The 15,743-nt window shown below is 51.6% G+C and overlaps 1 protein-coding gene across 4 annotated transcripts in view; it reads right to left on the bottom strand.

Annotated features, from left to right (window-relative positions):
• Window positions 1–4,184: 4,184 nt before the first annotated feature.
• Atp6v0a1 (ATPase H+ transporting V0 subunit a1) overlaps window positions 4,185–15,743 on the bottom strand; it is a 55,803-nt gene continuing 44,244 nt past the window's right edge. For 3 of the 4 annotated variants that reach the window (XM_048367326.1, XM_048367323.1, XM_048367324.1), the window contains 3 exons: window positions 11,854–11,971; window positions 11,142–11,313; window positions 4,185–5,753 (listed from right to left, as the gene is read on the bottom strand). In XM_048367326.1, coding sequence (XP_048223283.1) covers window positions 5,660–5,753; window positions 11,142–11,313; window positions 11,854–11,971 — 384 coding nt within the window. In that variant the 3' untranslated portion in view covers window positions 4,185–5,659. The other variant, XM_048367325.1, reaches the window with a different exon arrangement.

Here is a 15,743-nt window from a genome sequence, read left to right as displayed (position 1 = left end):
TCATACTCAGTATGTGTGGTGAGCACATCTTTAACTAGCTGGAAGCAACACAGAATCATTAAATTCTGAGGCAAGGACCTATGGGCCTTGCTTTTCCCCCTAAATGAGACAGGGTGTGGGGGGGAATTCCCCCCAGGGAGGCCTCTCCTCCTCCCACTTTGAATTTATATACCAAAAAGTTCTCCAGCTCAGTGTACAATTCAATGGTTTTTTAGTATAATCACAGAATCCTGCAGCCATCACTAGAGGCTACGAGTGCATCTTTTTTTTTTTTTTTTTTGGCCAGTCCTGGGCCTTGGACTCAGGGCCTGAGCACTGTCCCTGGCTTCTTCCCACTCAAGGCTAGCACTCTGCCACTTGAGCCACAGCGCCGCTTCTGGCCGTTTTCTGTATATGTGGTGCTGGGGAATCGAACCTAGGGCCTTGTGTATCCGAGGCAGGCACTCTTGCCACTAGGCTATATCCCCAGCCCTACGAGTGCATCTTCATCAACCCCCAAAGAGACTCTTACCAACAGTCACTCCCCACCGTACCCCTGTCCCCTTGTCCCCTGAGCCCCCACTACATCTAGCCTCTAGTGACCACTGCCAACCTGCTTTCTTTCCCACAGATTTACTTGTTCTCTTCTGGAAATTTCTCATCAAGTGGGCTGGGAATGTGGCCTAATGGCAAGAGCACTTGCCTTGTATACATGGAGCCCTGGGTTCGATTCTTCAGCACCACATATATAGAAAACGGCCAGAAGTGGCGCTGTGGCTCAAGTGGTAGAGTGCTAGCCTTGAGCAAAAAGAAGCCAGGGACAGTGCTCAGGCCCTGAGTCCAAGCCCCAGGACTGGCCAAAAAAAAAATAAATAAATAAAAAGAATGGAGGTTCTCATTAAGTGAATAATTAAAAACTTTCTTTCTCTGGCTTCTTTCATTGAGAATAAGATTTACTTATGTGACTTTTTTGTTTGTCTTGAGATAGGGCCTCACTGTGTAGCTCAGTCTGGCCATGATTACACAATTCTGTTGTTTCACCTCATCTCTTTTTTTGTTGTTGTTGTTTGGATAGAGCCTCACATTTTTGCCTGGACTGGTCAGAACTGAAATTCTGTTTATGCCTCCCACATAGATGAGATGACCAGCACATGCCAGTTTACTGACTGACATGGATCTTACCAGCTTTTCGCTTGGATTGGCCTTGAACTGCCATTCTCTTACCTATTCTTCCAGCACAGCTGGGATCACAGACGCTTGTCACTACACTCAGCTTGGGACAGGTTCTTGTTTTTTGCCCAGGCTGGCCTTGATCTGTGATCCTATATCCACTTCCTGAGTAGCTAGGGTTACAGATAATTCCTTGCACCTGGATTTTTTTTTTTCCCAGTCCTGGGGCTTGAACTCAGGGCCTGAGCACTGTCCCTGACTTCTTTTTGTTCAAGGCTAGCACTCTACCACTTAAGCCATGGTGCCACTGCTGGCTTTTTCTGTATATGTGGTGCTGAGGAATTGAACCCTGGGCTTCAATGTATGAGAGGCAAGCACTCTACCACTAGGCCATATTCCCAGCCCCGCACTCTTCCTCTTGAGACACATCTCCAGTACAGCATTTTGCTGGTTAAGAGCTATTAAGTCTCATGGACTTTCCTGCCCAGGCTGGATCCAAACTGTGATCCTTAGTTATCAGCTTCCTGAGTAGCTAGGATTATAGATGCGAGCCACAAGCGCCCTGCTGGTTCTGATCTTTGATGCTCAGAAGTCTTTGATTTTTCCAGTCTAACTTATCTACATTTTTGTCTCATTATTTGTGCTTTGTATGCGGTATCTAAAATCATTCATTGCCAAACTCAAGATCACCTGATGTGCTCCTGCAAGTTCCCCTTAGGTTACAGTTCAATTCTTTCATTTGTATCTTTGATCCACTTTGGGGTAGTCCTTTTGTTTTCTTTTAGTGCCAGTCCTGGGCCTTGAACTCAGCTCCTGAGCACTACCCGAGATTTTTTTTTTTTTTTTTGCTAAAGACTAGCGCTCTGGCCCTTGAGCTACGATTCTACTTCTGGCTTCTGTTTTTTTTTTTTTTTTGCCAGTCCTGGGCCTTGGACTCAGGGCCTGAGCACTGTCCCTGGCTTCTTCCCGCTCAAGGCTAGCACTCTGCCACTTGAGCCACAGCGCCGCTTCTGGCCGTTTTCTGTATATGTGGTGCTGGGGAATCGAACCTAGGGCCTCGTGTATCCGAGGCAGGCACTCTTGCCGCTAGGCTATATCCCCAGCCCCTGGCTTCTGGCTTTGTACTGGTTGACTGGAGATGAGTCTCAATGACTTTTGCTTACCCAGACTGCCTTCAAACCTCCAGTCTCAGATCTCAGCCTCCTGAGTAGACGAGATTATGGACGTGAGCCACTGGCACCAGCTTCATGGAACCAGGCTAGGCTCTATGTAGTTCAGGTTGGGGTCAAACTCTCAAGCACCTTGGCTCAGCATGCTGAGTGCCGGGACTACTGCTGTGCATTGCCATGCCTGGCAGCTGAGTCTGTTTTTGAATAATGGTGTGGGTAGCACTCCAAATTTGTCCTTTTATCTGTAGGTATCTTTTTTTCTTTTTTTTTTTTTGCAGTTGTAGGGCTTGAACTCAGGGCCTGGGCACTGTCCCTGAGCTTTTTTGCCCAAAGCTAGTGTCCTACCACTTTGAGCCCCAACTCCACTTCCAGTTCCACGCCCCCTTCCAGTTTTTGAGTGGCTAATAGGAGATAGGAGTCTCGTGGGGCCTTTTCTGCCTGGGCTGGCTTCTAATCTTGATCTTCAGATCTCAGCCTCCTGAGTAGCTAGGATTACAGATGTGAGCTACCAGCACCTGGCTGGATATCTAATTTTGTTTGTATCACTTGTTGAAGATCATTCTTTCATTACTGAATTACCTTGATCCTTTTGTTAAAAAATCTATTGACCACGAATGTTAAGAGTTTATTCCTGGATTCTCAATTCTGTCTCTCCTTCCCCACCCCCCTGCCACTTTTTTTTTCTTTTGTTGGTCATGGGTCTTGAACTCAGGGCCTGAGTGCTGTCCCTGAGCTTTTGTGCTCAAGGATAACACTATGCCACTTTGAGAATCAGTGCCACTTCCCGTTTTCTATTATATTTATTTATTTTTGCCAGTCCTGGGGCTTGCACTCAGGGGCTGAGCACTGTCCCCCGCTTCTTTTTGCTCAAGGCTAGCACTCTACCACTTGAGCCACAGCACCATGCCACTTCTAGCCTTTTCTGTTTATGTAGTGCTGAGGAATCGAACCCATGTATGCGAGATAAGTACGCTACCACTAGGCCACATTCCCAGCCCCCCACTTCCCATTTTCTGATGGTTAATTGGAGGTAACAGTCTCATGAAGTTTCCTGCCTGGAAATGCTCTGAACTGTGATCCTCAGATCTTAGCCTCCAGGCATGAGCCACTAGTGCCTGGCCTATCTATTTGAGTTAGCACCCCAGCCCCTCTTTCAGTAGGCTAAAAAAGCCCGACTAGGATTTCCTGTAGTCCTTTTATACGGGGAGCCAGGTGTTGTGGGCGTGCACCCCAGGGCCTGCTTCAGCGGCAGATACAACTGCCAGGAAGAGGGGCTTCGGCTGGTGAGAAGGAACAAGGGACAAACAGGGCCGTCGCCATGTCTTGAAGGTTGGCAGCTGCGAGCCTGCTGCTCACATTGCTGGGCAGCCTCCGCTCTGGAGTCCCCGCCCCTACCCAGACACCCAGAAAGAAAGTGTGCCTCCCAGGGTGGCTGGGAGGCAGGTGTGGAGCTTTCATCTCTGGCCTGTCTACTGCAGCAGCTCCTTCCCCAGTTGCCTTCAGGAAGCCATGCTGAGCCTCTACTTACACCGGGGCCAAGGACTTCAGGGCACCCAGCCCGTGGAGAGTACGCCTGGGGAAGAGGGAAAGGAGGAAGGGCAGATGCCCAGACCCCTCTGGGGGCTGCTGGGCTGTGCGGGGGGAGGGGGGGGAGGGAAAGAGGTGAAGTGTGTGCTAAGCTGCTTTGGCTCCGGGGAGCAGGAAGGCGCCTGGGAAACTTGAGATAAGGCGAGAATTTCACAGACTCACTGCCCAGCCAGGGCCATGGCGGCTGCGGCCTCTGATCAGCAAGCAAAGCCTCAGCAGAGGTAGAGGGGTGGGGCACGGGTGGCCTCAGGGCTGTGGGCAGAGACGGGCGAAGGCCTCTCAGGAGGGAGTTAAGCACACTTTATTGAGCGCGGGAAGGTCTCAACAGAAGGTTTGGGCAAGTCCCTGACAAAGAACTCCACTGCAAAGCACACTGTCAACAGAGCAAAGGGTACCACATACACCAGGCACCAGAGGGGAGAGGGCTCTGTACAAGGTCTGGGTTAGGCCCCAATGAGCAAGGGCTTGGTGAGGCTGGGCCGGTGCCTCGCTCCGCTTGGCAGAGGACTGGGCAGCTCAGTAGCTCACTCAGGAACAGCTGGGTGGGAGGAGATGGCAGGCCTGGTGGAGTCCTCTCGGGGAAGGAAGTGCAGATGATTTAGCTGGAGCAGCTGGTGCTGCTGCGGCAGCACATGATTAAGATTCACAGCCACAGAGTGGGGTGTGGGGGTGCTGGGGGGGGGGTGCCCCGGCAGGGCTGGGCAGCAGGTCTCACCGCACAGGCACTGGCAGTCCTGCTAGACACCTTCAGTAACCAAACTGTATGGGACGCTGGTCTTCCTTGCCCCGAACACCACTTCGGAGAGTGGGACTCAATGGGGGGGACTGGTGGGCAGACGAAGGCAGCCCTGCCCGCAGAACCAGCCTCCATGGCCCCAACCCTGCTCTCAAAATTCCTGATCGGAGATGGGGAAGGTCTCAGGGGCTCCACTGGAGCAGTCGATCTGAACCTCTGCCCCACTGGGCAGGGCAGTGACGCCCTCTGGCAGCAGCCCAGGAAGGGAAGCTGTGTGCTGGCAAGCTGGCCAGGACCTCATCCCCTGTGCTCCCAGCTGGGCTACGCTGTGCTGCACAGGGAGAGGTGGGAGAGAGGAGGAGGAGGAGGGCGTGGAGGGAGGCTTAGGAAGTTGGTGTGGAGAATCCTAGGATCCTTGGGGATCACGGGGAGAGGCCAACTCATGCTGGTCCCAACAGGGCCAGCTCAATTCCTGATTAACAAGCGCGGGAGTGGGGTGTGTCTGGGGAAACAGCACAAAAACAACCATCTTCCTGGAGCCCCCTTGCTAACCTGATTGGGACCCGATAAAGAGCATCGTCTTCTAGCAGAGACCTTGGGGGACTCCCCTCCACTGGCTCACAGTAACTGACTGCAGGAGCAGGGGCGGCTCAGTAGGAACACATGGTTACTTCCTTCATCCAGCCACCGAGAGGGCTCTGCACGCCCGAGTGGACCCAAAGACTGGCTGGCCACCGGAAGGTGAAGGGCTGTGGCTGGAAGCTGGGAGAACAAGGCTGACAGCCAGCAGGCATGACGGCGAGAACCAGCTTCTCTTTCGAGAATCTGTACATGACACACAGATCTGGGGGTGGCGAGAGGCCCGGGGAGGGCCAGCTCTAGCTAAATGACTCACAGCTGGGGCAGGGATGGTGAGGGTGACACGAGGCCCTGGTGCCCAGGGATCACAACAGGCAAAAGGGAACACAGCTAGTCACGGTGGAGAGAGGGCAGCGGGGCCTAGGCTGCCCCCCGGGGCTCACTCATCAAACTTCCCTTCCCGAATGTGCTCGAAGGAGAAGGGCAGGAACTTGAAACCGGTCCCACTGTAGAATTTATTCTGGAACTCGACCCTGGAAAGAAGTTAAGAGCAAAGTGGTCATTCCATAGATTGTTTTTTTTCTTTTAAAGACAAGCTCATGCTATGTTTCCCAGGCTGGCCTGAACTCCTTGGCTCAAGTCTCAGTCAGCTTTTATTTTATTTTATTTTTTGCCAGTCCTGGGCCTTGGACTCAGGGCCTGAGCACTGTCCCTGGCTTCTTTTGGCTCAAGGCTAGCACTCTGCCACTTGAGCTACAGCTCCACTTCTGGCTGTTTTCTATATATGTGGTGCTGAGGAATCGAACCCAGGGCCTCATGTATACGAGGCATGCATGCTTGCCACAAGGCCATATTCCCAGCCCTCAGTCAGCTTTTAAAGCCTGAGCAGCCCTCAGTAAAAGTTCACCAGAGAATAAGAGGATGAGCTTGTCCTCTCTGCCCTGCTAGGCAGAGGGCGTACTTATGCAAAAGTCCTTGTAGATGCATGTGCAAAAAGCATTAGGTAGCTGAGCACAGAAGTTACTAGAGAACAGTTCCCGCAATAGTCCTCCTAGCAGGGGTTCACACAGCCTACCTCTAAAGGAAGCCCCTCCAAGGACTCTGGGAAAACACAACTGTTCTTAAAGGGAGCTCCAAGTGAACGCTGAAGTCGTTCAGCTTAGGAGAGGAAATTCCCAGGAAAGAGGGGAAGTTAGGAGGGGAAGCCTTCTCAAAGCAATGGCAAAAAAAATATTCTCCAACTACAAAAACATGTGAGAAAGAATTCTTCTCTGGGGACTAGAAGGAAAAACAGGGCCTTAACTCCCTTCCCAGGCTGTTGGGCATACATCCCTGCAGGTCTCCTCTGGGGCTTCTCAAACTCAGAGGGGCAGGAAGAAGCTCGGAGCAGGACTTCCTCCAGCACGCACCCCTGGAGGGTTGCCCAGCAGCTGAAGAGCCACCAAATATGGGCAGAAGCAGGCATAACTCAGAGGAGACGCAAGCCAAGGAGAGCTGCTCTGAGGCATAGTTTCCACTTGGCACGCTGTGACTCTCACGATAGCCACCATATTCCTTGTAAGAACAAGCAGGGACCGGGGCTGCACTGGGTTCTGGGGGACAGGTAACTTGTGGGTGCAGGGCAATGGTTTTAAGTCCTGACAGCTCTATCAGTTACCCTGGGCTTTGGCTGGGGCCCCGCCCCCAGGAAAAGCAGGACCCAAGGGGGTGTTCAATGGAGCTAGGAAGGTTAACGAGGCTCTTGCAGGATTGCTGCAAGAGCAGTTCCAAAGCAGTGTCTGAATTCACCCCACACCCCACATCTCAGTCCTCCTGCCCGCCCCAACTACCAAGGCCACTTCTGGAGGAGGACGGTGGGGAGTGGGGTAGAGTCCTGCTCCTCACTCCCTTCCATCTGAGAGTTCATATGTGAACAACTGAAAAAGGAACTTCTATGCCCCCTTTCACTCCGCACTGCAGAGAGCAGGTGGGGGACCCCAGTCCCAGATCGGAGCCTAGCGCAGATGGCAGCCTGGGGAGGGGGGCAGGGGGAAGAGTGCTGCCCCAGTTTAGTGAGGCGCCCTAGTCAGCGAATCACACACAATTCTCATTCCCCAGTGGGGCAGGGGGAGCGGAAGCTCGGCTTTCAGATGGCTGTGGGGTCACCCCTTTTGCTACCTCTTTGCTTGGCTCCTCCCTGGAAGAGAGGAGGACACATATACCTGGGATGGGCAATGGGCTCCCTCTGATTCAATCCCACAGTCCTCCCCACCAGCTACTGCAGAAGGTTGGAGATTTATGGGTTGCCCCCCTCCCCAGTTATCTTTGTTTTCTGCCATGCTGAGGACGGAACCCAGGGCTTCGCACATGCTGCTCAGCTACTCTACCACTGAGCTCTATCCCCAGCTCAACAACTTGGATCTATCAGGGGTCAGCTTGAGTTCCCCTTTCTCTTGGGTCGGCTCCTAGCTCAGATCTGGAAAGCTGTTTCCATCATTTCCATCAGCTGTACTCCATTCCCCTGAGGGAGGGAAATGCATGCTTCCTAGGAAGGGGGACATGGAGTCCCCTGGGAGAGAGAGCTCTCCTTGTTCAGGCCTCTGCCTGGCTCTGCGTAGGGACCCTCCAGGACCTGTGCTCCCCAATTACTAAGACACACCTCTAGTTTCTAACTTGTGAGGAGAGCCTCATGAAGCTAGATGGGGTTTTCCATCACCCCTACCAGAGCCACCACTCGGCAAAGGACATCCAGTGACCAAGGGGGACTAATGGGGAACCCGAAAGAGCTCATCCCTGTCACATAACAGGAAACATTTCTTTGACTGGGTAAGGGAGGAAGGAGATCTAGGGCCTCTCCACTTTCTGGTGGGGTGACTGAGGGAAGGTAATTTTGCTTCTCTGGATCTGATGTACTAAGTAGGAAGAGTGTTATGTTGGCCGACAGTACCACCAGCAGCGATGCCCCTGCGTCACTTTGCACAGGACTATCTGCCCCCACCCTTCATCAGAGGGCACAGCTCTGAGCCTGGTTCTGCAGCCCTAGACAATGGGAAAGTACCCTTAGCACACATCTGCGTTTGGCCAGAAGAGGGAGCAAAATCACTACCAATTCCATTCACTTTTAGTAGCAGAGACTCCCCAATTGTGCCACAGGTCACCAACCCTCCAAAGACACAATTCTGTTTTTTGTTTTTTTTTTTTGGCCAGTCCTGGGCCTTGGACTCAGGGCCTGAACACTGTCCCTGGCTTCCTTTTGCTCAAGGCTAGCACTCTGCCACTTGAGCCACAGCGCCACTTCTGGCCGTTTTCTGTATATGTGGTGCTGGGGAATCGAACCCAGGGCCTCATGTATACAAGGCAAGCTCTCTTGCCACTAGGCCATATCCCCAGCCCCAAAGACACAATTCTGAAAGCTGCAAGGTTTCCACTATTTTTCTGCTTTTGTCCAATACTTCCACTATAAGATAGGCAAAAGAATAAAAGTGCAACATGTACAGCAGGCCTGATCCTTGAAAACTGAGGGACATTCGGATGGATCCTGGGCTTCCTCTGAGGTCTCTTCTTTCTAAGCAGCTTCTTTCTGGTATACCCTAACCAGATCCTCTCTCCTGGGAATCCCAATTTCCAGCACACTTGAGTAAGAGGTGATGGATACTTGGTGTGGGCACCATTACCTATTTACTCACAATAACCTTGTTACAAGGTCACTGTTCTCTCTCCACAGGAGACAAAGGCAGATTCAGAGAGGCATTGTTCTGTCTGTTTATGGTCACCTGCCTCATGTGGCAGGACTGGGATTTGAACCTAGGTCAGCCTTACTCAGAAACCTACTCTTGTCACTCAATACTCCTTTAGAAAGACAGGGGAGACACCTTCCCTTGAAAGCCACAGGTGAGTCTGAAGAAGTAACTCGTCTGGTAATAAAACATGACACCTGGGGCTGGGAATATGGCCTAGTGGCAAGAGTGCTTTCCTCCTACACATGAAGCTCTCAGTTCAATTCCCCAGCACCACATATATGGAAAACGGCCAGAAGTGGCGCTGTGGCTCAGGTGGCAGAGTGCTAGCCTTGAGCAGGAAGAAGCCAGGGACAGTGCTCAGGCCCTGAGTCCAAGGCCCAGGACTGGCCAAAAAAAAAAAAAAAAAAATGACACCTATGGGGCTCGGAACATGGCCTAGTGGTAGAGTGCTTGCCTCACATACATGAAGCCCTGGGTTCGATTCCTCAGCACCACATATATAGAAAAAGCCAGAAGTGGTGCTGTGGCTCAAGTGGTAGAGTGCTAGCCTTGAGCAAAAAGAAGCCAGGGACAGTGCTCAGGCCCTGAGTTCAAACCCCAGGACTGGAAAACAAAAAAAATGGCATCTAAAAGTGTCTCAGCTCACTCCAGAGATGAGGCCCAAGGACACACTTTTCCCAAGGATACATGGTGCCTGCCTCAACCATGTGTCTGACAGCTCTGTTCCAGCCCTGAGCAGTATTCATTCCGCCTAGTGTGGACCAAACGGCCCTCGATTATCTGCTGGAATCAAGGTAGAGTGGTCCCTGTTCTGGGTCTAGGGCTCAGGAGACAGACATGAACAGGAAAGTAAGGAGGCCAAGAGGGCTAGAAAAAGTGAGTCATCACGGGCGGGTTACTCCTCCACCCCCTCACCCGGAGCGGCTGCTGGGGAAGTGTGCTGGGGAGAGCCCGCTGATAAGCTGAGAACAGGGTGCAGGGCCAGCAGTATGAAACACACACACCCAGCCATGCAGGCTCCACAGTAAACAATCGCAACAGAGGAGGAGGTCAGGAGAGGAGGAAGCCAGGGAAGGCAACATCTTTGGAAGCACAGCAGAAGCTCTGAGAGCAGCTTCTGAGGGAAGAGAGGCCCCCTCCAAGCTGCACCCTTGTCCTTTCTCCATCATCATTTAGCACAGCCACCACGAGAAAACTGGGATGGGGAGGGGGAAGAGACTTCACAGGGTGAGATGGAGGACTAACAAGAGATGGTCACTGCACTCTTTAGGCCTTGAAATCACTACTGCCACAGGCCACCTCACCTGGGGTTTCTGATTAGGGTCAATGAGTTAACAACCCCTTCACTTGTGAAATAGTGTTAGAGGAGAGGGGTATTCCTATGGAAACATATTCCAGAGCTTCTAGAGTCTGGTTCTGAGCCCCCAAAACAGAGAGAGAAGCATAACATAAAGGAGAAAATGGAAACTCCAAGTGGGACAGTTTGCCAGATAAAATACATATCGCTTGCTTTTTTAGTATCAGTATGTTCTGTGCACATCTGGGAAATACTCATAGTAGAAATGTTGTTTGCCTGAAATTCAAACGTAACGGAGTGTCCTATAGCTGATTTGAGATCACAGCCACAGCCTAGACAAGACCTGGGCGCTCCCATTACTGAGCTTCCTCTCCTGTAGAGCCACTAACAGTCACACAGTGAAGAAGACCCACAAAGCCCCCCTCAGCCTGCTCTTCCGAGGTACACTCTACACGAGGGGACTAGGAACTCCTTCCCCACAGTAGAGCTGCCAGGGTCCTAACCAGACCAAAGAGCACTGGTAACGGACGGAGCTGGGTGGCCATGTGCTCTAGCTCATTCCTGGACTGTCTACTCCCTTACTGCTTGGACTGCTCTGAGAACAGGAGGTGTATGTCAGAACAAAACAAAACACTTCGCATCCAAAACACTAACCTCATCCATGTGTAGGCACTGAAGAAGGTTAATGGCACCTAGTGTGAGCCCAACAACACTCACAGGGACTCTCCCTGGGACCCAGAAAAGGGCGAGCTGAGATTCTCTGTGGCCTTTTCCCAAGGCTCAATGCCAAGGCAGGCGCTCGGGTACTGAGAAGAGCGAGTGAAGGGCCGGCCCTTCCCACAGGTCCACTCCCTTCGGCCAAGGACCCCGCCCTCCCCCTGCACACCCTACCCCGGCTGCCTCACCAGTGTAACCGCAGCGCATGGAGGAAGGCCGAAAGCCCCTCCATGATCAGCAGGATGGCCACAGTCAGGGTGGCAAAGGTGGCGAAGATGAAGAACAGGGCCAAACTTCCCGCCAAGCTCTTCACGCTCAGGCCAATGTGGATCACCATGGTCCAAAGCACCTCAGACAACTCTGTTGGGGGGAGGCGGGGGACACAAAGCCTAGTTCAATTTGGCAAGAGGAAGCTATAGACCATTATTCTGCTCTGCTATCCCTCACCTGGAGGGTTTGCTGCATCCTGAATTCCTTCAGTTTTGGTGGGATCACCAAGGATGGCTGACCTGGCCTAAGTGCTGGTTCTGCTCTGTATTCTTACTCCTGGACTCAGGAGCTGGGACAATTCCAGAACCCTTATGTGATTTCCATGCTGGGTAAGACCTCACTCAACTGAGGGAATTGCCAGAGGAGCGGAAACCTGCAGCTTTTTTTGGGGGGGGGGCGGGGGGGGCGGGGGACTTGGACTTAGGGCCTGAGCACTGTCCCTGCCTTCTTTTTGCTCAAGGCTAGTGCTCTGCCACTTGGGCCACAGTGCCACTTCTGGCCATTTTCTATATATGTTGTACTGGGGAATCGAACCTAGGGCTTCATGTATAGGAGAGGCAAGCACTCTTGCCACTATGCCTTATTCCCAGCCCTAACTTGCAGCTCATGATTGAAGCAAAATATACTTACGTGCATGCGCGAGGCTGAGGGCCCAGAGCCGCAGGTAAGATGCGGTGTTGGAGATGCAACCCAGGCAGTACTCGATGGTGTGGATGGCCTGGTGGACCATAGTGTCCCCAAAGTCAAACTGTTGTGGGAGGAAATCAGAGAGAATCTATGAGGCCAGGGCAGAGGACCACACTTTGCATGCTGGCATCTTACCTTGGGAGGGCCTGGAAGCATCCAGTGTTGACCTTAGGTGATTGCAGAGGTGACAGCTCCAGAAATCCTGCCTGGCTTAGCCCCAACTCTGGGACTCCCAGCCTCCCAACAAACCACAGTGTATCATATCTTAACGAGATCCTTCCCAATTCTTTTTTTTTGCCAGTCTTGGGCTTGGACTCAGGGCCTGAGCACTGTCCCTGGCTTCTTTTTGCTCAAGGCTAGCACTCTGCCACTTGAGCCACAGCACCACTTCTGGCCGTTTTATATGTGGTGCTGGGGAATAAAACCCAGGGCTTCATGTATATGAGGCAAGCACTCTTGCCACTAGGCCATATTCCCAGCCCCTTCCCAACTCTTGTTTGCTCTTCCTGCTGGGCGCTGAACTCCAGAGCCCGGTACACACTGGGCCAAGCAAGGGTGCTCGGTGGGGACTGCCAGTGGACCCCACCCAGCTGCTTCCTACCTCACAGTGATGCTGGCTGGGAAATGAAATCCAGGGAACGTGGCAGTGGCAAGAGCAGGCACAGACAGGCTGGAAAATGCCTGAAGAAGTCTAAGTCTCCCCAGACTCTTATTCTTTCCACAGCTCTGTGGGGTCAAGACAATTTCTTTTTCCTTTTGTGACTTCTGAAGATTTCCCAGGGAAATTTTGATACAAATCTTAAGAGTCTCCCACAGATAAATGGTTAACTTATCATGTGTCATCCCCACTACCATCTCAGGATCCTTACGTTTTCCTTTCAGTATGTAGTATTATTTCTAGAAGAAGAGGGTGGCCAGGCATGGTGCTGCATGCCAGTGATCCCAGCACTTGAGAAGCTAAGGCAGGATCTGGGCCATACAGTGAGATTCTGTGTTAAAAGTGGATGGGTGCTTGTGGCTCACACCTATAATACTAGCTACTCAGGAGGCTGAGATCTGAGGATCGAGGCTTGAAGCCAGGCCAGGCAGGAGAAGTCCATGAGATTCTTATCTCCAATGAACCACCTAAAAACTAGAAGTGGAGAGTTATGGCTCAAACTGGTAGAGCACTAGCTTTGAGCATGAAACCTCAGGGGCAACGCCCAGGCCCTGACTTCAAGCCCTAAGACTTGGTCACCTAGGAGTTTGTTTTTAGGACTGTTTCAAGTACAATCAGGGTTATGCAGCTTTCTAAATATGGAATGTTCTGGAAGCACCAGGTAGTATAATCAACAGCCTGCCAAAGACCAGGAGGTGGTCACTTCTGGAGCTGTTCCTCAGAGGCCAGCCCAGCATGGCCAGGGGCCTACAAGCTCCTAAGGCTTGGCCAGCTGCCTGGCCCTTAGCCCAGGGGCTATTTGTCATCCGGGTCTACCCTGTGCAGTTGTAAGGATAAGGCCAAGGGAAGAGGGGCTAGCTCCAGCAACATCGCTAGGGACATGCCTCGCTTCTCCTCACCTCTGTGTACATCCCAGGAGTTTCTGAACTTTTCCTCTCTTTAAGCTTCTTACCCTGAAAGCTAGAGAAACCCGTTACCCCCAGTTACCTCAATCCCCCCAATGCTGAGACGAGCTCTTTCCTACCGCTGCTGCCTGGACGGATGGGGAGCGAAGTCCAGCGCTCCAGGAGCCCAGATCTTTATTCCCAGGCTCAGTAACAACAAGGACCACTTTCAGTATTGTTATTCCACTCAAATTTCTCCTATTAAAAAAGAAAAAGAGCCAGGGGCTGGTGGTCCTTGCCTGTAATCCTATTCAGGATGCTGAGAGCTAAGGATTGCAGTTCAAAGCCAGCCTGGGCAGAAAAGTTGATGAGACATTTATCTCCAATTTAACTACCAGGAAACCGAAGTGGTGCCATGGCTTGAAGTGATAGAGTGCTAGCCTTGAGAGAAAAGCTCAGGGACAGTGCCCAGGCCCTGAGTTCAAGCCCTAGGACCACCCCCCCCCTCCAAAAATAAAGCTGAATGCCAGTGGTCCACGCCTATAATCCTAGTTACTCAGAAGCCTGAGCTCTGAGGTCAGGGCTTGAAGCCAGTCCAGGCAGTGAATGTCAATGAGACTCTCATTCTCAATTAATTACCAACAAAAACTAGAAGTGGAGCTGTGGCTCAAGTGGTAGAGTGCTAGCCTTGAGCAAAAATGCTCAAAGATAGCGTGCAGGTCCAGAGTTCAAGCACTGGAACTGACAACCAGAGCAACAATAATTTTAAAAAAATTAAAAAGGAAAAGAAGCTGGGTGGTAGTGGCTCACAGCTGTAATCCTACTCAGGAGGCTAACATCTGGAGGATGGCGGCTCAAGGCCAGAACAGGCAGAAAAGATATCTCTATCTTTTTTATAACTATATCTCCAAGACAACCAGCAAAAAGTAGGGCTGGAAGCATGGCTCAACAAATAGAGTGCCAGCTGAGCAAGCAAGAGGTCCTGAGTTCAAACACCAGTACTGCCCCTACTTCCCCACAAAGGAATGTGGCTTAGTGGTAGAGTGCTTGCTTAGCATGCATGAAGCCCTGGGTTCGATTCCTTAGTATCACATACACAAAAAAAGCTGGAACTGGTGCTGTGGCTCAAGTGGTAGAGTGCTAGCCTTGAGCAAAAGACTCTCAGGGAGAGTGCTCAGGCCCAGAGTTCAAGTCCCAGGACTGGCCAAAATAAAGGGGGGGGGGAGGTGGGGCTTTCCTCTTAGGAAGTACCCCTTCTTCATTCACACCTTCCTACTTCGCAGTCAGGGCATGTTTTCTCAGGCAAGGTGAGAATTATGTGAGAAATCTGGCCCAGCACAATGTAGGAAGCTCTGACATGCAACTCCCACGTCTGCACTCTCTATCTCACCCACTCATTCTTCACCCTGACTTCAGCCCTCTCTGTGCCCCAAAATGGCTCTTCCTACAAGGTGGCTACCTCACTGCCCAGTGCTTAACTTTAATACTCTGTATCTGTCCCCATTCTCCTCTGATGCCTGTCACCATCTAGACGCGTGCTTCCCTTTCATCTTCCTCCCATTTCCCTGGACATTCCCTGTCTCCACCACAGCTCTTCTCTAAGCCTCAAGGCTGCCTAGAGTTCCAGCTGCAATAGTCATTCCAGAAGTGACTCCCAAATGGACAGCTCTACCTCTGTACTGCCTGTCCTCCACTACTGTGCTGCATCTCTTGGCATACCATGGATGCCAACAGCACCAAATAAAGCTCAGCAACTCCAAACTGACTTCTGCTCCACATATCCTATGGGAATCAATCTCACTTCTATCCATAACATTTATCAAAGCCCCAGGTCATTAGCGTTTACTGTTGTAGTGTCTCATATTGACCCTTCTCTTCCAATTCCTCCTATAAATGCTATACTTCACTTTGTTTATGTATTTATTTATGCATGCATGCCAGTCCTGGGGCTTGAGCTCAGAGCCTGGGCACTGTCCCTGAGCTTCTTTTGCTCAAGGCTAGCACTATACCACTTGAGCCACAGCACCACTTCTGGTCTTTTCTGTGTATGTGGTACTGAGGAATCAAACCCAGGGCTTCACGCATGCAAGGCAAGCACTCTACCTCTAAGCCGCGCTTCTAGCCCTGTACTTCCCTTTGATTGCCCAGTTCTTTCCTCAATCTTTTTTTTTTTTTTTTTTTGCCAGTCCTGGGGCTTGGACTCAGGGCCTGAGCACTGTCCCTGGCTTCTTTTTGCTCAAGGCAGTACTCTGCCATTTGAACCACAGCGCTACTTCTGGCCTTTTTGTATA

This window comes from Perognathus longimembris, chromosome 17, assembly GCF_023159225.1.
Source record: "Perognathus longimembris pacificus isolate PPM17 chromosome 17, ASM2315922v1, whole genome shotgun sequence".
Classification (NCBI taxonomy): Eukaryota; Metazoa; Chordata; class Mammalia; order Rodentia; family Heteromyidae; genus Perognathus; species Perognathus longimembris.
Note: the sequence above shows the minus strand (reverse complement) of the source record. Positions and strands in the feature narration are given on the sequence as shown.